Source organism: Tetrao urogallus (assembly GCF_951394365.1).
Source record: "Tetrao urogallus genome assembly, chromosome: 6".
In the NCBI taxonomy this organism is placed as follows: Eukaryota; Metazoa; Chordata; class Aves; order Galliformes; family Phasianidae; genus Tetrao; species Tetrao urogallus.
Window position 1 is genome coordinate 23360971 of NC_136819.1, and position 23006 is coordinate 23383976.

The following is a 23006-nucleotide window of genomic DNA, read 5'->3' on the forward strand; positions in this document are numbered from 1 at the left end:
AGGAGAGATTCAGGTTGAACAACAGGAGAAGCTTTGAAAGAGTGGTTAGGTGCTGGAATGAGCTGTTCAGGGAGGTGGTGGAGTCACAATCACTGGAAACCTTCAAGAAATGTTTAGATGTTGTAGTGAGGTGCATGGTTGAATGGAAAATATTGGTGTCGGGTGGACCTTAGTCTTTTCAAACCTTGGTGATTCTAAGCCTGGATTTCCTCTCCTACTATTGGGATAACACCAGGAATGAATGACGGAGTACAGCTTTGGGACAGGAGAAAGGCTTCTGTCTTGTATGATCTGGCTGTTCACGCTGACAAAGGTGTGAATGGAAGTGTCTGACAGCAGATCGGATTGCTTTTTTTCTGGCCTGCATCAGGTATGCTTATGTCCAGTTAAGTACCATTCAGCAAGGGAACACCTATCAAACCTTTCCCTTTGTCCTGCTTTCTGCTCCTGAAAGCATCTTGAGGCTGCTGAACCAGTGCAGTCCTGATCTTAGAGATTTACTTATTCAAACATAAGGATTTGCCTAAACATGAGGAACATGCCCATGACTGATGGGCACATCCCATACACAGTAATCCCAAGGCCACAAGAAAAGGCAAAAGGAAAAGCAAACATTCATGGTATAAAACTGAATAGGCTAAAAACTGGCTACTGACTGTCTCAGCAGTAAATTCTATCAGATGCAGTGTGAACTTGTAGTAGCCTTGTGCAGTGTACTGCTTATTCTGAGTTGGCACACATGAAGGTCATTTTTCAGTTAGACTCAAAAAAACCTCAGTCAAGCTTCTGCCAATCACACAGGGGCTAACAGCTGTAGGGCTGTTTGGAAAAGAAATGATACAGTCTGAAGTTGTAAGTGAACATTTGGGATTAAATGACTACAGAATTTTAGCAGCTAGCAAACCAAAACTGGTATTTAGCAAGCATGGACTAAAAAAAAGTTGGGGATGAACAGATTTAAATGCTGTTGGTGAAATCATAAAGCATTACAAAGATCTTGGTGCCTGTTAGGGAGTGGAAATTAGTCTTTCACAGCATACTGGATGCAATGAAATAGTGTGCTGTGGATAAAGATCTGAGATGGATGCTGTCTAGGTCTCTTGTGAGACTGCAGAAATGCAGTGGCTGTTGGGACAGATCTTGCTCAAGGCATCTCTGGCACTGCACCTTCACCATTTCACCACTGTATGGAAAGAAGGATGGAAACAAAAGGATGTGGCTAAATAGGCAGTTGGCTCTGAATTGGTAATACCACTTCTCAGGAAAAGAGAAAAGTAGTTAGAGATCAAGCAACAGCCATTAAACAAGCTTGGATATAGCTATGACTTTACCTACTGCTCTAGGCCCAATTTTAGGAGAAATCACTAAGCTTATACAATCTAGTCAAATATGTCAGTGCATAAGCATTTGCATTTAAAGATCTGATCTTCTCTTTTAGTACCGTGTACCATGTAAAGTAGCAGCTGTGTTGTATGGTAACTGTATGTGTTCTACTGCTTGACCCCCAACTGAGTAACTTGCTGTTTTCGTCTAATGCATGTGAATGCGAAGACAGCATGTGTGCCAGGCCTGTGAGATAAGAAACAAAAACAGTCAAGGATGAAATGACCTGAATTGTGCTATGAGAAAAAGAGAAATTGATGTTGTTAGCTTGGATGTTTCCAAGCACTAATTCTTGCCTTTCAGTAATGTCAAAATAAAAATGTAGAAGGGAGTTACAGAGGAAAAGGTGGAAGCATAACTTCAATTCTTCTAAGTCTGATTGGGTTATAATTAGGGATGGCAGTAGGTGAGGACAGAAATGGCCAGCAGGCAGGACCCCTGGTTAAATATAAACAACCTGAAATTCCACAGGACAAAGTCTGAACAGATTTGTTTGTCCTAGGAAAACCCAACCACTTGATCATAATGGCCTGCTTGAAGGTTGCCAGAAATAGTGACACACCACAGATTATATGAATGTGTCTCCTAAAGAATGTTTGCACATCAAACTGCTGCCAAGAGCTGAATTAAGGGACAGGAGAAAACATATCAGGAATAAAAAACTGCTCTGCTTTACTGTAGCTCATAAATTTTGGTACAGCTCTTAGTCCTTAGTTTGGGTACCCAAACCCAAATGGATTAGTAAAAGCCTGCATAAAGAACTTCCCCAAGGGAAGAAAACAAACCAACAACAACAAAAAAGACCCTTAATAGTCTTGTATTAAAGTAATAGGTCTGCCTGGAAACTTAGTTTTCCACAGGAGCAAATGCAGGGGGTTTTTAAGTGTAAAGGCTCTAGTTGAAACTTGTTATCCATGCTTTTGAGTGGTTTTGCATGAACAGAGAGATGCACGTGTGAACTAATTGTGTCTGAATTCCACAATGCTGGCAAAGCCTATTCTTCCCCTATACTATCTGTGAAAGCATACAGATGTGTCTCTTTGCCTAATAGTGACACAGTGACAACATTAGCCACCATTTTTTTTTTTAAATAAAGCCCTTCCTTGTGAAGAGCTTGCACAGCTGTGCTTGGCAGATAATTAATTTAGTTCTGACATCTTCCTCACCAAGAACTTTTCAAGTATGGTGCAAAGCTTGGATTTTCTGTTGATAAGGAGTTTTCTAGAAAGAAGTTGTTAAAGATTTTCTATGGCAGATCACACCCATTTCCCCAAAGCAGAAGCTGAGCTTGCCCAACCCACTAATAACATTTCTGTCCTGTAGGCAGAATCTGCCTCAGGGCCTGTAGTGTGCACGGGCCAGCTGTGCTGTGTGATGGCAGCTGAGCTGTGGTTAGCCTCTAACCTTTGGTGGCAGTCCCCCAGCCCTGTGTGGAGCCTGGGGCCATTTGTGCATCAGTTTACTTTCCATCCCATTTCCCCATTTCACGTCCTTGTAGCTGGTTTGCCACACCAAGGAAGGTACAAGTAGGTGTCAGTTCTGCACAGCAATCCCAGAGCTGTTAAAAGTCATTCTGAATTCCCTTTGCTCCTGCTCTGTTTACAGGTCTAGCCTAAAGCTTCAGTTGTTGGTTGCTCAGCTCTATTTCAGGCATGTTCTACCTGACTGAAGTGCAAGCAAACTGCACGCTTTTGGGTTGCTTTAGTTGCATTTTCAGATCTGCTTGCTGCAAAATTTCCCTCTGCTTGTGAGGAAAGCAGTGCTGGAGTTAAAATGGGCCTGAACACTGCTTCTTGAAGAAGTAATTGCTCCTAGGGTAACTGCACAGAGACTGGTAGGAATGTTCCGTGTTGCTCGTGGGGCTGAAACTGAGACAATGCCAGTGCCACCACAACTCCAGCTTCACCTATGGAAAAAATGGCTGGAAAGTACCCACCAGGTGCTGTCAGGAGCCATTGCGCAAGAACAGGAAGGGTGGATGATACAAGGCAAAGTGTCTTCAGAGGGCTCTTGCTCCAAAATAAAAGAAAGGAGGAAAAAACTAACCTGTGATCAAGTGTTGTACTGCCATCCAGTTTCAGACAAGGAGCTGGAAAGCTCAAGGGCTGTAAGGGAGTGAAACTGTTAACTCACCAAAGAAGAGCAAATGGGATGAATGTGAGAGGATGATTCTAGACAAGATGAAGAAGGAAAAGTAGGGGGTGGAGGCAATGGGGTAGCTGGAAAAGATTGACAGTTCCTTTGTTGGGACATCCTGACTAAACAACAGGACTGCAGTGAACAAGTAACAAGTTTCAGGCCCAGTCACTTTCTTAGTTGCTTTTAACACATCCATTTTATTGTCTGGGTCATCCTGCCTGTCTGATAATCCCACTTGCAGAGGTTCATGGTTTGTTGTCAGTCTCCCAGCTTAAAGTAATTACAGATGCAGCTTGGGACTTCCTTTCTCCTGAAGCATTCTAGTGGTCAGCACCTTTCCCCTGCTAAGTGCAGAGGCCTGTAATCTCTCCTCTTAAAGACCCAGTGCTTTCACTGGGTCCAGCTATTTATAGATCCTATGATCCCTTCCTCTCTGTACTTCCCTTCTAGCATATCAGCTGGAAATCTTCTTCCAGGACCCATATTCTTCCCCTTTGACTTCACAATCTCTTTCCTTCCTGAGTCTATTGTTCCTGCTTTCAGCAGGAGGCTGACACCAAAACAATCCCCGTCCCCAGCTGTGAGCATACTGGCCCTTTCTCTCAAATTCTCCTCAGGGATTCCCCTCAGGTGCCACAGTGTTTCTAACCAGTGCCACATCCACTATCCTTTGTATGTTTGTCTCACTTGGTGGCCCTGCAACCTTTCTACGCATTGTGGCCACCCACTGAGCTGAACCTCTGCTACCTACTCCCCACCCAAATCACAGTTCACAGGGGTGCTTATGTGCACTGATGATTGTTTGTTTTCAAAAGAGCATCCGAGTAAAACAACAGCTTTCTCATTTTTCCTTGCTCACATTATATTTTCCTTAGTGCTGCCTGCCTTGGGTCACTCTCTTCCCCTTCAGGCATGCTTCCTACCTGTCTTATAAGTGCTGCAGACAACTAGTCCTTGTACTAAAGGGATTCAGTTTAGAAAATTCTGGTGAGTGAGGTGATTTGCAGGGAACTGAGTTTACATGTTTGCTGGAAAAGGTCACATCTGATAGGACAGCCCTGCTGGCTCTGTCCTCCAACAAGTTAGTGCTTGTGCTGTCTGGGCTACCTTCAAGGAAGCAGTGAAGCAGTTGAGAAACTCCAAAATTGGTATGTTGCTCTGGTGTGAAAAAAGAGGTGCTTCCCTCACTTTAGTACCACCATCTGCCCCCTCTCCACCTCTCCTTTTTCCCCCTGCACGAGTCACTTGATTTTTTGGCTTATCTAATTCTAACATTAAAGTTCTTCAGTAAAGAATTTCAAAACCAGAGAAAGCATTAATTCTATTAAGTACCATGAGGCCTGTTCCAGGACTGTGGGCTGACAGTTAAGCTAGTGCTGACAACCCAAGACCAACATAAACTACAGTTCTCAAAGGCAGTACCTTTTTTGTTCAAGGAACTGGATTTCTTGTAACTTTAGGGTCTGTGAAACCAACTCCTTTGGCTGTTTGGTCTCTTGAGTTTCAGCTGCTGCAGATGTTGAATGCAGGCAAGCGGCTCAAGGATGCAAGCAATTGTCACATGCATCAAAAACAGGCAAAGCCAAGTTGGCCTTGAAATGTTATGTCTCTGCTGTGCTCCTGCTGAACAGCTGGGCAGCACTGCTCCCTGGATCTGACCTCCCTCTGCTTGAGCACAACTTGGGGAACCCTCTCCTCCCACAGAGCACCAAGGAGATAGACACAGTTCCTAGTAGATAAATTTGCTGCTCACCTGAAAGGTTCCAGAGCCTGAAGCATGATGTGGCCAAAGGTGAGAAGTAGCGAGGATCACAGAAGTACATGAACTCCAACATGAGTGGCTGGATGCAGGAACACGGGCTCCATTGAGATGACATCAACTGTCACCCATGGCAGCAGTGCCTTTGTTAGGGCAGTGGCGTCTGACATCGTGGGGATGCTGACACCTGGGTGTTGCTGTTGTACTGCTTGAGGATAAAGCCGCACAGCAGCTCAGCCCCACCACAGCTGTGGAAGGTAGCAAGGAAGATGTAGCTAAGGAGCACTGTCTAGCATCTGTGGAGTCCTGCTGCCACATGCAGGAAGACTACTCCAATCACTGACACGTTGTCTGCACTGTATACCTCAGCTCCAAAGCCAGACTTTGCACACCACAGGTTGTAATGGATCTGCTTCTCCAGTGGCACTGTTCCAAAGAGCATCAAACAGTACTGGAACTCTGTCCCCAGCATGCAGACTGCCTGCCAAGGCACTGAAGGCTCAGGGCTGGTATTGGAGCTCAACAGACACCTGCAACAGAGAACACAGGAAGCTGAAGGAGGAAAAGCTCATGAAACGACCTATGAAGAACAATAAGGAAGCAGCTACAAACCCTACAGACCACCTGCTCCTATGTAATCTGAGGGGAAACAGACTTGGAAAATACTCTCCTTTCCTTGGCAGGCTGCCTTGTTTTCCCATCAGAGAAGGTGATAGATTCCCATCCCTTTTGGGTTCAGAGGGTATGTTCGTCTCTTCATCCACCTGAAAGATTTTTTTGGTCTTTGCTCTGTGCAAGGCCTTGTAATTAGCTTCCCTAAGGAAATTCTATTCCCCATCATCCTAGCTGTACCTCTTTCCTTCATGTTGAAGAGAATGTCTACCAAGGGAACGTCACTCAGATGCAACCTGCTGCAGGCTCTTTATGGTTCCCATCCTTTCTGATCCAAGCTCCTCACCAAACCTGATCATATTTATAAGATGAAATGCTACGTGATACAAGGCACACACCAGTCCACTGTTCTGTCATTCTCCACTACTCATTTTTAGTTTCCCCATTTCCTGCAACTCAGTAATAGCACTGGATACAGCAAACCTTGTTCTATTTATTAACCACCTCAAAAGGCTGAGCATGTGTCTTACATCTGTCTTATAACTATGACTAATGGCTGAGAGGTTTAATGACTGCCTTCTGGGAGACAGATGTTACAACTGCACCCTGCCTTGCTATGGGATCTAGCTGAGGGTCTTCTTGCAGCTTCCTCCCCTTTCCAGGTCTATGGAAGACCCAACACATTTTCCCAGTAAACCAGCAAATATTTTTTGTAATACATTCCCCTCTTACATCCCATACCCTCCCTGGCCTCTGGGCTCAGGTAGTTTTCCAGAAGTGCTCTCTCACATCTGCTAAGAGCCTGTAGCCATGGAACAGCAGAGCCAAGATACAGATCTGTCATACTTTAGGCAGACAGAGATTATATGACTGCAATGAGGCAGAAGGTCTGCACCTCTGCTAGGAGGCTGTGTTGGTACCACTTCCATTTTTTTAAATGTCTTGTTAGCTAGGACAGGAATGATGTCTGCCAGTGAATCAGCCTTGCTGGTACCAACTGCTGCTGTATTCTGGGGGAACCTAAGGGTGTGAATTGCTTCCCGGATGGCTCCTGTATGGAAGAAAACTGTGGGTCACTCTGAGAACAGTTAAGCCAGTGATTAATAAATATGCAAACATACATGGCACAGTGCAACCTTGGGTGAGTGGGTAAAGAAGCACGCCCTTTGGCTGCCAAAACAGACAGCCAAGGCAGGGGCATCTAAATCAGCCTTCCTCACTCTCTCCCCTGAGCCACTCTCCTGCCTTTACCCTGCTGTCCCAGCCCAGCTGAACTGGTTGCACTCAGGGGGCTATAGCAACTTCCAAGCTCTGGAAGCTGCTGCAGCAGCAGAGCTGCAGTTCATCCATCACACAGAGGAGTGTGGGGGGCACAGGGGGCTGCTGCAGAAAGCAGTGCTTTTCTACTGCCTTGCAGGCTTTCTCCAGCACTGCCAAAGGCTTACCCTACCTCTAACCAGCCTTGGGGCTTTACTCCCTCTCTGACTTTGTTCATAGCAAGACAGCTCAGAGCCTGCTGACTGCCCAGTCTACCCACCTTGCTCCCACATGGTGTGGTGAGCATGGCTTTAAGCCACAGGACACGCTGTGACTGACACCTGCTAAGCAGCCTGCTCCAAGCAAGGACAACTGTTATAGCACATCTCCAAAATGACCACTACAGCAAGGTATGAAACATTCCCAGTCCCCCTCCCCCTCCCCTGAAGACATCTGCCAGCTCTCCTTTAATATGGGGCATCCCCAGAGCCTCCCAGATCCCCAGCACGTCATGCCACTCACAGATTTATTTTCAAACGGTGTGTTTGAAAATATTCAACAACAATACTGGAAATAGGGTTACAAAATCAAAGCATAAAAACATAACATGTATATGCATACATACAGTTACTTAACAACTAGGTTAGAGCAGCAGTCAAGACTCATGCTGTAGTTGCACACTCCATCAAGCCTCATCCATTTTGCCAGGCAGCCCAGCAACATCAGCTGACACAACTGATAGAGACAGTGCTCTCCACCCTTCCAAACCTTCCTGGAAGTTCCAGGAGGAAGAGCAATCAGCTCAGCGAAGCAAGGACAGCTGGTGTTAGGGCAGGGCTAGGGTTGTGACTCAGACCATGGTTGCCCACTTGTCAGAATAGCGCAAGGGACAGCATGAGCAGCAGGACCCCTTCTGGCTGCAGCACACCCCCAAACCAGATCAAGCCATTACTCTGCGTCTCAACACCTCTGGAGTTACTCATCTATTGTGCTCCTTAATTTGTATGCTTCTTCTACCCTTGCTGGCTTCTCTCCAAACCACAACATTTGTTTGATTTGCAGTAAAACTGCCTAAGTTGTAAACCTTAACAAAATATTCACTCTACATGTAGCATAATAGCTCCTTATCTTAAATCTCGCTACAAGCATTGTATGGAGTCAGCATGTGATGTGACTGCCTGCCTTCGTACAGTACTTTTTCCTACAGAGACAGCTACTAATTACATTCTGTGTGGCACACTGGCAGACTGGTCCCAGTATCTGTAAACTGGCTGTTTAAAAACAAACCAAATATATATCTATATTTGGCAACCCTGTTTTAAGTGTTGTTCCTCTCTCCACACGTCACTAGGTTCCTGATACCCCACCACTCACACTGTGACCCATGGGACACTGTCTCTCCCACTTCTTTTTCAGGTAGTTTCCTCATTCAGCAAAAGCTTGAGAGGCCGATGGGTCCAAGGAGGACGGCAGGAGGCATGCCCTCCCTCTTCTTCACAGTTATTCTGGTTCACAAGCTGGAGGGCAGTAGAAGACAGCTAGGTCCCTTCTCCCCACTGTCACCATGCTTCCAGATGGGTCTCCAGAGGGTCACCTTCTACTCTCCTTGGCTTAGACCTGCAAGTGCATGGCAGGTTTTACACCCACTGTGGCACTTCACCCCTGAGCTTCTCCAGCTCTCGTCTGACACATCCCCTGCTTCTCATGCAGGGCCCTTGGGTTTTCTCTCTGCCACTTTTCCTTCCACAGTAACCTCGCACTCACAAGCAACAAGACTTCTGTGCTGAAAAAGTGTCCCCAGTAGTATGGCACACTCCAAGAATGTGCCTGGTTACCTTCCTTTGCTCTATTGCATGATGCTGGAGACTGTCACTAACTGACATTGGTAACAGCACCATCTCTCATTAGGAGACTACAAATGGCTCAGGGTCTGGTGTCACAGCAATCAGAAGAGACTATTTTTACACGTGATGTAGATGGACACAAAAGCTGAAAGCCGAAGAACAGGATGCCAGCTAGCTGTTCAGAAATTCAACAGCAAAGCACATGAGATGCAAGAGAAACAGATGCAGGAAATAGCAAGAACTGTGCAGTGACAGCACATGCTCACAGGGAAGAGTCAGCAGCAGGAGGTCTTTCCTGTACTGGAAGTGGCAACAAAAAGAAGCTGACTATTTCTCAGAGCAGGAGCATACTCTTCCTGCTTCTTTTATGTAAAACTGATGGACAGGATCGGCAGCCTTGCCAGGACTTGGAGCAACCAGCATGGGCTGGAAGGCTTGCAAGGGGCCTGGCTGAGACAAAGCAGCTTAAATAACCCTGCTGTAGGCAAGCCTTCCTGGGTCACAGCACAATGAGCACAAACCATGTACCCCTTCACAGAACAGCAGAGCCTGCACTCTTCCCACATGCCTTCTAGCACAGACAGGCAGAAACAATGTGTGATACTGAGCTACAGACCTCAAAGATTGCCTTGGCTCCTCCTGTGTACAAGCCATTCCTCTTTCATAAGCCCCAAACAGTGGTAACAGCACTGCAAATAGACTCTGTCCCTCCTAATTCCTGCACAGCTCATCCCTCAGGCAGCCAAACACAGACATCACCAGAATAAAGCCTGCGCAGGAGGAGAGCAGCATCACACTGCAGCACAGTAGATGGGGACAAGGTGCAGTAAGCAACTCAAACCTGGCAATGCCTGCTCTGCTTGCCATGCTCAGGTATTGTGGAGATGAGTAATGGCTGATGAAGGCACAGCCCTATGGGAGCTGCCCTCAGCTCTCTTCTTCCCAGGGTGCAGCCAGCTCTTGCAACACTCAACACTGGCTCTCCTGGTACGACTGCGAGAACAGCTGCACCATGAATGGGATCAGGGAACTCAGATGGTTTAAAAATAACTGTGACAAAAAGCTATCAGTTTCTTTTACCTGAATTGATTCCCCAGTACTGCTTGTGTAACCCCAGAAATGGGCACACAGAAGCAACCAAGGTAGCAGAGTAAGAGCAACACACTGCAGGGGCTGCCCAAGGCGGGGCTGCAGCCAAGAACGTGCCCTGCCAGGCTGCATCTAGCTTTGCTGCCAGCCTCAGTACCTTGTCCTGGGGCAGCTCGAGTCAGATGAGCGTGCAGAAGCCTCCTGTCTTACTGCAGAGCAGCCTATCTCTGTACCAGGTCCCAGCTGACTATGCATGCTTGGCCCCTGCCGAGTCCCAGAACACAAGACTCAACAGTCCTGCTAAGCCTTGCTCTGCAGGAGTTTTTGCTGAACGTCTCAGTTGTACCTGGTTGTATCTTTACATCCTCAAACTTTACGGACCTTGCTAAGATCATGCATCCTGGGCTCCCATGGCAATTAATTCTACCATCTATCTTGCATATCAGTGGAAAAATCAGAAATAAGTGACATGGAAACCTTTAAATGTAAACTGAGAGCTGCCTTGTCCAGATACTTCCACATTTACTGCTAGCAACAGACTGGTGTGACCAAACGATCTCCTTCTGGAAGGAAGGAAAGGAGGTGTGTTCTGCTCCAGCTCAGCAGTGCCATGATAGCGGGTAGTTCCTGCTGTCCTTGCTCCGCAGTCGCTTGTTTTCCCTTGTTACGGTGCGAAAGGGGCTCTCTGCCACTGACACACAGTTCAAAGCACATCCACATCTTCTACTCTCTTGCACTGCAGCGCAACGACGCGCCGGTCTATGACTGAGCACGGTAAGGTCCTGACACAGTGCCTGATCTGAAGCGAGCCCTTCCCTGCCTGGATCACCGCCCCGCGCTGCTCTGAGGAGCAGGCCGCGCCTCCCGCTCACTAAATCACTCTCCGGCTGCGGCCTCAGCGCGGGGACACCGCACAGCCCCCGACTCCCTCAGGCAGCGGCCGCTCCGGGAGCTCTGCGGGGGTCCGAGAGCCGCGCGCCGCACCGCACCGCACCGCACCGCGCCGCGCCTCGAGCCGCCTCGAGGCGCCGGGGCTTCGCAGCTACCGCGGCGCCGAGCTGGGTCATCGGGACCGCCCATCCCCGCATGAGCCGCGAGCACGCCCCCTGCCGGCGGCCCGGGGACGGCCCGTCCCGGTGCCGCTTTGAGCTCGGGCGGTTCCCGTAGCCCCGCTCGCTCCTCCGCCTGTTGGGCCCTGCCGGGACCCGTCGACGCAGTGGCGTGTGGGAAGGAGAGATGATGGCGGCGGAACCGAGCAAGACGGAGATTCAGACTCTTTTCAAGCGGCTCCGGGCGGCGCCGGCCAACAAGGTAGCGGGCGGGGCCGGGAGGGCGCTCCGGTTCCCGGCGGGGCCGGTAATCTGCGGGCTGGAGTCAGGGCGGCGGGGTTGGGGCCTGGCTGAGCGGCCGCGGGGCGAGGCGAGGGCTCTGCCCAACCCGGTCGTCTCTCTGCCCCTCCAGTCGTGCTTCGACTGCGGCGCCAAGAACCCGAGCTGGGCCAGCATTACCTACGGGGTCTTCCTGTGCATCGACTGCTCCGGCGTCCACCGCTCCCTGGGCGTGCACGTCAGCTTCATCAGGTGTGTGGGAGCGGGCCGGCATGTTGCGTTTTGCTGCGGGGCTCGGGGATTCCGTCGGGGAAAAGCTTCGTTGCCAAGTGGTGGCTTCGCACCGTGTGTCTGCGTACGGGGAGCCGCGGGTCAGTGGGCAGGACGGCGGCGTGCTGTGTCCCCTGGGTCGCATAACAGCGTCCGGACTTGGAAGAAGTTGAAAGGAGACCGTGTTGTGTGAATGTCGTTAGTAAAACAGTCTGAGTGTTTTGTAACGCTGAGCAAAGCAAAAAGAGGAGTGTTGTTAGCAGGAATGTTATTCAGTCTTCTCTGAGTTAGTCCAGAGAGGAAGGTGGTTTTGTATTTTCATCCACTGCTCTTATTTTCTGTACCTGTAAAAACTTTCTGAGTAACAGAATAGTGATCATTGCTCATACAGAGATAAGTCAAGTAACCCTAAAAGACATGCTGTGCCCTTGCTCCGTTTGACCATTTGGGGCTGCTTTGTCATGTGCTCTGGCTTGATCGGAGGGGTGGGCCGAGCATGAGTCTTTGTGCTGTGGTGAGATCAGATGTGGAATGGAAGCTTTCCTGATTCAGGCCCCACCTCTCAGCAAGCCATACCAGTGAGACACCCTCTCAATTTGGGTGCCATGTTATTTGGTATGAAGCTGAAGCTAACTTTATTCCTTGCTTTAAAAGTTCGGGTTAATTCCTGATAATTCACTGAGATGTGCTTTCCCCCTTTGTATCCTGTACTCTGGTGGAACAGAAGTGGGATCTCTGACTGTTGTGGCTTGGAGCATGCTTTTGTGTTTGGCACGCCTGCCTATCATTAATAGCAGTAATTTGTTTTCATGCAGGTCCACAGAGCTCGACTCTAACTGGAACTGGTTCCAGCTGAGATGTATGCAAGTGGGCAGCAATGCCAATGCGGTGAGGAACTTCCATAGGCATTTTGCTTATTTTCTCCATTGCTAATCCACATCCTCAGTTTCTTGTCGCTTTCTTTTGTGTGGCTTTCTGGGTACCAACCTTTCTCTCTCTTTTCTTTCTCTTGTTTTCTTGAAATGTATAATGAGGGCAGGCATTTGTCAGGTGCACTTGGAAGTCAGCCTGTGACCTATGCATGTATTGTTTTCTGGCATGCAGATCAGTCATTTCCTGACATCATCTTTAAATGAGAGGCATAGTCCTCTTAAACAAAAGGAGTTAGTAACACTGCTCAGTTGGGAAGCTCTTGTTCAGCATGGTGACAAAAGCGTTCCTCTGGGAATGAAAGGGATTGTTCACATCCCTCTGGGGTTTGCTTGAGACTTCTTGGGGAAAGCTGAGCTGATCAGTGCAAGCTTCATGCCATGTGCTGAGTATTATATCTCCTGTCTTTGGGAAGCTTCTTGTTCCTGTAGTGTTTGTGTCATGTCTAACTGCTACTTGAGTATCACCTAGCAGCAAGGAGACTGAATGTTCTTCTCATTTCAGACTGCTTTCTTCCGCCAGCATGGCTGCACTACAACAGATGCCAATGCTAAGTATAACAGTCGAGCTGCCCAGATGTACAGGGAGAAGATCCGGCAGCTGGCAAGTGCTGCCATGGCCAAGTATGGCACTGATGTAAGTCTGAGCAGCTCTCTACAGTTAGACATGTAGCACTTCATGCTGAGTCTTGTAGGATAGCTTCTTTTTAACTCTCTTCTCTTCAGTTGCTCATAGATGGACTCAGTGGAGCCCCTGGGCATTCCCCTGACAAGAGTGATGCTGATTTCTTCATGGAGCACACACAGGTGGGAAGAATTGCTTACACCAGACAGCTTTAAAAGCTCTCAGGTGGCCAGCTGGTTGTCCAGGAGCCTGGAGTGGCAGTAGGAGCAGTTCTGCTTAGTTGAGAAGGATTCTAAACTGTATACAGATTCAGCAGTAACACAGAACAACTAAGATTCAGTCATCAGTCTGGAATATAGTCCACAGGTATAAATATTTCTATATGGGTTTTCAGTACCCATGCCTTTTCTCTTTGAGAACATCTTTATCTTCAGGGAATCTCCCTGGATAACGCAGAGTCTCTTTGGACAGTTAAAGCAAGGGTTGGCTATTACTTTGAACATCTGGTTTAGTCAGCTTTCCAGTGGAAGTGGATTTGGCCAACTGCTTGTACAATACTCTATTATTCCTTGTGGTATTCCATTTTGCTTATATATATATATATATATATATATATATATATATATATATATATATATATATTTATCTCAGTAAAGGAATGTAGGGTTGAGTTATCTTCAGTGAGGACATAGTCTGTTGTTTGGAACATGTTTTCTTGACTTTAAGCTGAATAAAGGCATCTGAACTAGAAGTAAGTTTAGGTTTGTTAGATGTATTCATCCTCTGCAAATCAGTAGAGTGATTATCTCCTTACAGTCTTCCAGAACCTGGGATGTAGCAGATGCCAGCCAGAATCCTGCACAGTCTTCCTTGGACATGGAAAAAGCACCAAAGTCATCAGAAAGCAGTGAAGCAGCACGTGAGTTCTCTGCTGAATAATGTTCTCAAGAACCTGACTTAATTTCCAGAGAAGTACAGTCCTGTACTCTCTGTTGGAAAGGCTTGTTTCAGGTTTGAAGAAATGGAAGCTCTGTGTGCTGTCTGAAAATGGCATGTGAACATAAAGCAGAAAACTGTTTCTAAGATAAGTTACAAAGAAAACAAGAATCTGGAGCATGACAGTAATTTGAAACAGCTTTGTGTATTCACTTTCAGAGTGTTTTCTTTCTTTTAACATGTTGAGGCCACTGCAGAGTGGGTAACTTGCTGTGTGGAGATTAAGGTAGTTGTGCTTGGGAAATTGCAGCTTTCAAGCCGGAACTTAGCTTGGTTTGGTTGGTGTGGGGCACAGAAGTTAGAAGAGAGATAGTGAAACTATCACATTGTGAGAATAAAGGAGTTAAGAGTATCTCCCACAGAGGGTGGTGACACACTGGAACAGGTTGCCCACAGAGTTGTGGATCCTCCCCCCATCCCTGGATGCATTCAAGGCCAGGCTGGATGTGGCTCTGGACACCCTGATGTAGTGGTTGGCGACCCTGCACAGCAGGGGGGTTGAAACTAGATGATCGTTGTGGTCATTTCCAGCCCAGGCCATTCTATGATACGATTCTATGATCTCTGAATGTACTCTCCTGTTCTTGTGCCTGTAGATCCAAGCGAAGGCCCGTCTATTGACTTGTTGAGCACATCTCCTAAAGCTCCTATAGGTAAGTAAGATTCTTTAGGGTCTCTTAGATGAGTCTTGCTGTTACACCTGCTGCTCAGCAGTAAGCTTAGTGGAGCTGGAAACAATGAACCTATTTTCAGAATGTTGAAAGGAGCTTTTATCTTCCTTTGGAAGCAATACTGAGGATTTCTGTAAATCTCCACAACAATCCACAGCTTATTGGAGGGTATCTTGCTCCTTTGGGTGTTTGAGTTCAAGGATATCTCATCTCTGAAGTTTGTTTTCATTTTGGGGCTTTTGGTATTTGTGTATCGAGAATTTGGCTGATCAAGGCCACATGGCTGTTTTGTGTTTTGTTTTGCTTTTTCCTCCAGAAACTTGGAAGCGAGTAAATCTTTAGCTTGCTGAGTAACAGGAGTTTGTATCTGATTGTCCCAACCATTGCTCTCCTGTCTGCACAAAGCATCTTGCGGAGCTTTTCTTATCAAGAGTATGCTTATAGCCCACAGTGGGCTTCATCCTGGGTGGAAAGACTATGTCCTTAAGTGTCTATTCATTCCCCATATTTGTTTCTTCTCAGACATGTCCATGTACCTGTCACCACAGGAGCCTGCTCCTGCCAGAGGTAACTGGCTAACAGGTGGCCTGCGCTGGCTGCTTGTCACAATTCTGCCTGCCCATTTTGTGATTCTGCCTTCAAATCTAACTTTAGCTTCTTTTGCTTAGAGGGAGAGAATGAGCCAAAGCTTATGTGTATCATATTGGGATCTAAGCTAAATATTGTTTCTCTGGAAAGGGATCTTACTAAAAAAAAAAGCATTTCCTGACAGTAATAAAATCAAAGAAGTTATAAATGGTGAGCTGAAAATAGTATCAGGTAGGGGATTTGGGACATTCATCTCACTATTTTAAAAAATTATGATAAATTTAGAAAAGGTCATTCTCAACAGCCTTTCCAGTATCTCAAGTGTGGATTGACAAAAGTCATGTGGGTATAGGAAGTAGGGAGACACTTTTGGAATAAAGGCCCAACAAGGGCAATCAGATTATGGAACTGTGCAGTGTTAAAAGCTGGAAAAGTGTCATAGGAAATCAGTCTTTATGCTTGCTTTGTTCTTACACTTTTTCCACAGACATCTGCTGCTTGGCTGGACCTTGGCTGTTTTTACAGGCATGGTGTGCCTTATCCCCTCATATTGACAGCTTTCTGATAGAAGTTGTTGAGAAACCTGTTGCTTCTATAGCACAGTGCATTTTAGGTCCATTTTGTTGGTGGTCTGTACATGTAAATGTAGCTTTAGGGTTCTTGCTTCTTTGTTCCTAAGGCACTGGTAGACACTGGAGACACTGAGCTTTAAATGGCTTTGAAGCTGTGTTCTCTTGGATTTATGTACGAAGTATATCTAGTGCCTCTCTAGCGCTGATTGTACCAGATAGGGTCACCAACCACATGACACTTGAAGGCTCTTTTTGAAGGCCTTACAAGTTTCTCCAGGGATGGATATGCTTCTCCAGGTCACCGGCCTGCAAAGGTGAAGCTTTTCAGTGCATTTTTCTTGGCTGAGTGAAGTCTTACGTGAAGCTGCATGGTGTGCCCTGGATTCTATAGCAGCTGGACTGTGGTGGATGTTTGTGAGGGTTCCTGGTTTATTTTGGATTCTTAAAATAATTCACTTCTGCTTATTTGCGCTTTGCTTCTCTTGCAGAACTGAAATCCTCCCTCATTGGAAAGAAGAAGCCAGGAGCTGCCAAGAAAGGGGTATGTTGGAGCTCCTATTTTCTGGAGAGGTAGCAGAGCACATCCCGTATTACCGCTGTCCTTTCCCTGAGCCCTTCCTTTCTGCCCTTAACCGTGCTGCCTACTGAGAGATACATGTAGGGAAGGCGGAGCTTTATCTCATTGCCTCTTTTGAAAGATAGCTTTTATATTAATAGGAAAAAAATAGGCTTTGGATCGTTACTTGTTACGGTCTAGAGTGTACTGTGGCTGATCTCTTAGCACTTGCTGCTGGAGGGTTAACTCTTGTGTGTTTTTCCATGTTTTGCTGCATGCAGTACTGTGCCTACACAGGGAGACTGACTTTTATGTGGATTTTTTGTTGTTTGTTTGTTTGTTTTTAAGTTGGGTGCCAAAAAAGGTCTTGGAGCCCAGAAAGTGAGTAGCCAGAGCTTCAATGAGATTGAGCGGCAAGCTCAGGTGGCAGAGCAGCTGAGGGAGCAGCAGGCAGTGGAGTCCAGAAAACAAGCCGAGGAGTCCATGTAAGTGCCCTGTTTGTTCTGAATACCTTTCATACGTAAATCAGAGGTAATGTGGCTGATGCTATTCACTCCAGGCCCACCTGATATGAAAACATCCTGCATAGTAGGATGAGCAGTAACCGTAAGCCAAAGTGGTCCTTATAACAAGGCAAAAGTTATACCTCTGCGAAAACTTTTACCTCTGGAAGTTTAAGGAGCAGATGTGGAAGTATTTGATTTTTTTTTCTGTTGACCTTGGGACAGGATTGAGGAAGCAAAAGGCCGAACTGGATGAGGTGTTCCTGTACCTATGTCTGGGGGTGGGGAAGCAATGCCTACACCATGGAAATCAAAGTTGGCTAGAAAAGAGTTTTATCTCAGAGTAAGGGAGATGACAAGCTTCTGTGAAAGGATTTTTGTCTGAGCTGTTGTGGCAGCTGGTGTTTTGAAGGGTTATCAGGATAGTTTTGCCCTTTCACAGTGTAGGCTGGGCTGAGGGAGAGGGTAAAGAGCTGGATCTCACCACACTTCTTTCCTTTAGAGTCACCTCAATGCGACTGGCTTATCAGGAACTGCAGCTTGATCGAAAGAAGGAAGAGAAAAAGCTTCAAAACCTTGAAGGGAAGAAGCGTGAACAAGCGGAGAGGCTAGGCATGGGCTTGGTGTCAAGAAGGTACAGTTGTGAATGGCATAGGACAGATGGAGGTGCTTTGGAACCGCCCTGCTCTGGAATAGTTTCCTGAGCAGTAGCTTGCTGCTCCTGTGGTACAAAAGGAGCTTGTATGCTGGACTGTGTCTAAAAACGCTTTGGGCCCCAGAAGGAATGGAACCTGTTCAAAGATTCTAGTTCTCATTTGAGCTTTTCCAAAGGTGATTATGGCTGGTGAGTGCCTAGTTCTAGAGCCTTGCTGCTTGACACATGTCCCTGTGTAGGCAGATGTGTCCTCCTATCACCTTTAAGAAGATGACTTGGAACTTCTAAGGGAGTCAAGCCAGATACGTGGTGAAGGTTTCCCACAGCTCTCGCTTTAGGCTTGTGGCACTTGCTTTGTCTGTAAAGGCGATGTTCAGTTTTGAGGGATATAGGGTGTAGCAGCTGGAAGCAGTCATACTTTTCAGCCCTAACTGCCTGTTTCTTGTGCTAGTTCTGTTTCACACTCAGTGATGTCTGAGATGCAAGTAATTGAGCAGGAGACGCCACTGGCTGCAAAGTCTTCCCGCTCCCAATTGGACTTATTTGAAGATGGTGGAGGCTTCACATCTGGACCCCCCAAGTAAGACTGAGATTCAGTGTAGTCATTGGCTTATTCCCAGACACAACATCGGTCCTAAATTACCCATTTTTGGTATCTAGGTACAAATATAATCCCTTCTCATTTGAAGATGCCTTTGGCTCACGATGGGAAACAGACTCTTCATGGGGTATGGACAAAGACGAGGAATCAGAGGTGACAGTTTCCAGTATTCGGCCAATTTCAGAGAGGTAAACCAACCACTACTGCTTCTGTACCTTCTTTGTGTGGGACTAAGGTATAGGTGTAAGAGCTGTAGGAGAGATGCTACTGTATTTTGACAGTATCTGAGCCTTGTAATGCAGAAGATAACATGCATAAATGACCCTGAGAAAATGAGCCTTCACTGAAAGACTCGTTCATTTCTATGCCTGTTGCATCCCAGTCTTTATAGTCGTCAAATTTAACTGCCCTGAAGAGGGGAGAGGAGATCCCTGATAGTAGCTAGTGCCTGGGGCTTTGTTGCTTTTCTTTGATCAGATAGGATCTGAGAGAGAAGTCTTCTCTTACTGATTTGGTGAGTTTAAGCTATCTTCTGTTGTGTCCTCAGGCCTACCAGTAGGCGGGATATGGAGAACAGGACATCAGTTGTGGAATCTAATGAAGCTCGGCAGAAGTTTGCAGGAGCTAAAGCCATCTCTTCAGATATGTTCTTTGGGCGGGAAGCAGATGCTGAGGTACATGCACTCTGCAGTGCTTAAGTTGATACAGCTCTGGCTTCATCTTCTCCTGTTTGCACAGGTTGTACCCTTCCTTTACTTTTCTTGTCCTTTCTTCTGCAGTATGAAGCCAGGTCCCGACTACAGCAGCTCTCGGGCAGCAGTGCTATCAGCTCCGCAGACCTGTTTGGGGAGGCTGAGAATGCACACTCAGGTTCGTTAATGCTGGGGAGGGGGGGGGGGGGTGAAGGCAGCTTTGGAGGACCTAGACTGGGGAGGGGTCAGGGTGCTCTCTGGTGCTGGGGAACTCCAGCCTTACTTGTGCTGCTTCTCGTAGGTGGTGTATCAATTGGAAATGTTCTGCCTGCTGCTGATATCGCACAGTTTAAGCAAGGAGTGAAGTCAGTTGCTGGCAAGATGGCCGTCCTAGCCAATGGAGTGATGAACTCCCTCCAGGTGAGGTTATGCAACAGTACCTTCACGTAGGCTCTAGTCATGCTCAGGTGCTTTAACCATATCTTGACTTCCACTGGGATTACTGCTGTCTTCTCAGATTGCATGGAAAGTCCCAGGTACAGATGCACCTTTTGTATCTGAGGACTTAATAACTGAGCAATTCCAGGTGGCCAGTGAACACTACTTGGACAGCCTTACACTTTTGCTGGACAGGTTGTCATACTATGTCTGCTATGTCAGACAAATCCTGGGTGGAACTTAAAATTTGAGTGCATTTTACCTCTTGGCATGTTTTCTGTCTTGATGTAAATTTTCACTGATCTCTTATCTCTTGTTTGTGTTCCAGTCCCAAACACCCTAAGACCTTGTTGTTTGCCTCTTAAGAGTTGGTGCAGTGTTGCAGCATGGTGACTTGGTGTGTTTCCTCCCCAGGATCGTTATGGCTCATATTGATGACCCAAGGACTGCAACTCACAGGGAAGCCAGCAAGAGGCACTGATGCCACTTTTGCCTGGAGTACACTCTGCAGGATTGTCTTAGTTTATCTGGGGTGGGTGGGGAAGGAAGAAGGAAAGCAGAAGGGTTCAGCATGTGGCTGTACACAAGATGCTTTCCAAATATCTCTGGATTCCACACTGCATTAAAATTCAATGTGCCCTCAACCCACTGCTACTTACTAGCCAGTGGAGACTGGGATAACCTCCCTGCTGTGAAAGATAAGATGGGAACTCCTGTGGCTGCCCTCATCAGTGCTGCTGTCCTTCTTAGCCCATACCTTAGCTCACCATGTTATAGAGGAAATGGGGATGCTTTATTTCTGAATGTGGTGTTACCTGATCCTCATGGACATGACTGTGGTTTCTTGTTCTGCTCAGTGCTTCTATTGCCTGTTTCCACGCAGGCTGCTGTTGCAGTTCACATCACTGGTAAGACATTTTCAGCTGCAAGGTTCTAGTGTGCATGGTAGTCCATGGTGTCACGGATTCCTCTGTATTTTCAGGGTCTGCTTTGTACCATGGGATAATTTTTCCTATTGTCTTGTAAACCAGCATGTATTGATGCAGGAGAACAAATCAAAGCAAAGATTATTTTTTTAGCTTCTAATCACATCAACAACAAGAGCAAAGTCCCAGGTACTGAAGTATGGTAAGGATGTTTGCTGGACTGCTGGCTAGTGTGTTGCTCAGCTATACTTCCAGACTTGGACAGAGAGAAAAATCCTGACCTCTGACTTAACCGAAGTGTGTTGTGGGTGAGGGGGGCTGCATGAGGACTGTTATTTTTGTCCTGCTCAGGTTGACTCTTTGCTCCTGACTGTGTTTTTAACAAGAGCTATTTTCAGGTATCTTTGACTATGCAGTTGAGGATGGAATAGCCCTTTATCCCCTATTAAGTGCTCTACAGTTGAAAAATAACTGTATTAGCAAAACAAGAGGCTGGGTCTTTTTATTCTGTGGGTTCCCATCAACAAATCTCCTCCAGGGCTGAGTCCCAACCTTGTGCCATCTTTTCATAGACTTGGGCCAGATTTGTGTGGTGGGAGCCAGAGGGGCTGTGGTACCAGCAAGTCCTGCTGCCTCAGCAGCTGCCCTGTCTCTACCTGCATGGTGAAGCCATATGGCTGCCTGGAGAGTGGGAGAGGCCTGAGCTTCCCTCTACCTTCACCTCAGTTCCCCACCACGTGGCTGGAGGCAGACAGAGGCTTGAGAGGGGAGCAGGCAGAGCGAGCCCTGGGGAGGGCACGGAGCAGCGCAGAAGAGCCCAGAGATGGGGGAGACCTTACACAGCAGGCTTTATTCTCCAGCTTTGGTTGTCACTTGGTGGGCGGGAGTGAACGTGCAGTTAAAGGGCATGCTAATAAATAATATAATAAATAAATGATACCTCCCACTACCTCCACAGCTAGGTCAGCAGTAGTGAAGGGATTACTCTTAAAATAGTTACAGTATGTGCTGAATCCAGTCAGCTTAGGGCAGCAATAAGCTTTGGGTTAACAGCTGTTAGTAGCCCATGCCGTGTAGTGTTTTTTTATGGGAGGGAAGAGCAAGGAGGCTCCCCAAGACTCATAAGAAACCAGTGTCTCATCAGTCTATGCAAGCCATGGCACAGGAGCGCAGCTAGGGAAGGGTTCAGGGCTGCAGCAGCCAGGCTGTGGAGTTAGCATTACCATTAACACAATGAAGTTACAACTCTTTCTGTAGCTGTTCGTGCCACACTGTAGTGCTGCAATACCAATATTTACAAAAATATCTAGGACTTACTTGAAACCTGCCTCCATCTTCCCAGTGCTTCTGCCTGCCAAACACCAGCAGGTGCCCTACATGTTTGCAGGCCATGCCACTGCTTGTAGCGAAGCAATCTCAAGACTTCATCTCTCCTCCACCCCCTCCAAAGTTCCCTTTTGCCAAATAGCATGTTAAGCTTGTTGGAGGTAGGGGGAGGCCTCCCAGTGAGGGACTGCAGGAGAAGAGCCAGACAGCAGCATGCAGTACCCACTGAAATCCTGCTTATTATTTGGTATATTTGCTTTGGCATGTCTTGGACTCAGAGAGGAGGAAGCAGTGACAGGCAGCATGGCAATACCTAAGCCCTTCTACTTGAGGAACTTCAGGAATTTCTCCACCTTTGATCACATGCAGGTGCAGCTTTACTAGGAATAATCATAATGGAGCATGAATGCAAAGCTGCTGCTGGCAATTTAACCAGTCTAGTGTCTAGGTCAAGTTTAAACACAGCTACCTGGCAATCAGCCTGCACCAGAACTCCCACTGCTCCAGCACCTGCTGAACTGTGTGAGATCCCTGGTGAGAGAACACCCTGCTATTTCCAAGTACAGGTATCTAGCATCTGCTGGTTTGTCTTACTTGCCAGCAGAGGGTAGCATAACTGCATCTGGAAATAGCTTCTGAGGAGGAGCTACTGCACAAATTCGGATCTAGGAAACTAGCAGCATTCTTGCTGGGAAGGAACAGGCGGACCTGGCAATGGGAACTGGCACAGCCACGCACACACTCGTGATGTGAACAGAACCCATTGTCAGAGCAGATGCTCCGGGAAGAGATGCTGTACCTACAGTGAGCTCTGGACAAACCAAGGGTGAGAAAGGTTCCCACCCTCACAACCTTCAGTTTTCAGAGGAATCTGTCTCTTCATTGGAGCCTTCACTTTCAGCATCTATTTTTCGGCGATGATGCAGTGGTTTCCAGGGAGAGTTTATCCTGGGAGAGTTACGGACATGAAAATTAGCAGTGTCCCCGCTGGAGCTGATGGGAGCAGAGATGGAAAGCCCTGAAACCTGAGCTACCCTGGAAGAGAGGGGAAAAAAAAAAGAGAGAGAAAAGGCTAAAGTGGGTACCCTAGCTTGTCATCTCCAGCCTTAACCATAGCAGTTTTGGAGTAAACTTGGGATGATTACTTATTCACAGCTAGCTGAGAGAATGGAAAGATATTTATGGCAAAGAGGAGGAACACTGCACTACCACCTGCCAGACTTGCTGTGTGAATAATTTTTCTTCCT

The 23006-nt window shown here is 47.1% G+C and overlaps 2 protein-coding genes across 3 annotated transcripts in view; one reads left to right on the forward strand and one right to left on the reverse strand.

Moving 5' to 3' along the window:
- Positions 1–11319: 11319 nt before the first annotated feature.
- On the forward strand, positions 11320–19942 carry ARFGAP2 (ARF GTPase activating protein 2; the record flags this gene model as incomplete). 2 transcript variants are annotated; one of them, XM_079536702.1, is made up of 17 exons in its annotated part: positions 11323–11394; positions 11545–11663; positions 12497–12569; positions 13116–13247; positions 13337–13417; positions 14052–14154; positions 14828–14884; positions 15425–15469; positions 16551–16603; positions 16967–17103; positions 17624–17755; positions 18228–18356; positions 18437–18565; positions 18925–19051; positions 19157–19277; positions 19371–19489; positions 19922–19942. In XM_079536702.1, the coding sequence occupies 17 exons, from the start codon at positions 11323–11325 to the stop codon at positions 19940–19942; spliced, it is 1650 nt and encodes a 549-aa protein (XP_079392828.1). The 2 variants fall into 2 exon arrangements, with proteins under 2 accessions (XP_079392829.1, XP_079392828.1); XM_079536703.1 differs by lacking the exon at positions 15425–15469 and having other exon boundaries at positions 11320–11394; positions 19157–19247.
- A 2671-nt stretch (positions 19943–22613) lies between these two features.
- CSTPP1 (centriolar satellite-associated tubulin polyglutamylase complex regulator 1) overlaps positions 22614–23006 on the reverse strand; it is a gene marked incomplete at both ends in the record, with an annotated part of 82063 nt that continues 81670 nt past the window's right edge. The window contains one exon of the mRNA XM_079536932.1: positions 22614–22794. Coding sequence (XP_079393058.1) covers positions 22614–22794 — 181 coding nt within the window. The remainder of the gene's footprint in view (positions 22795–23006) is intronic.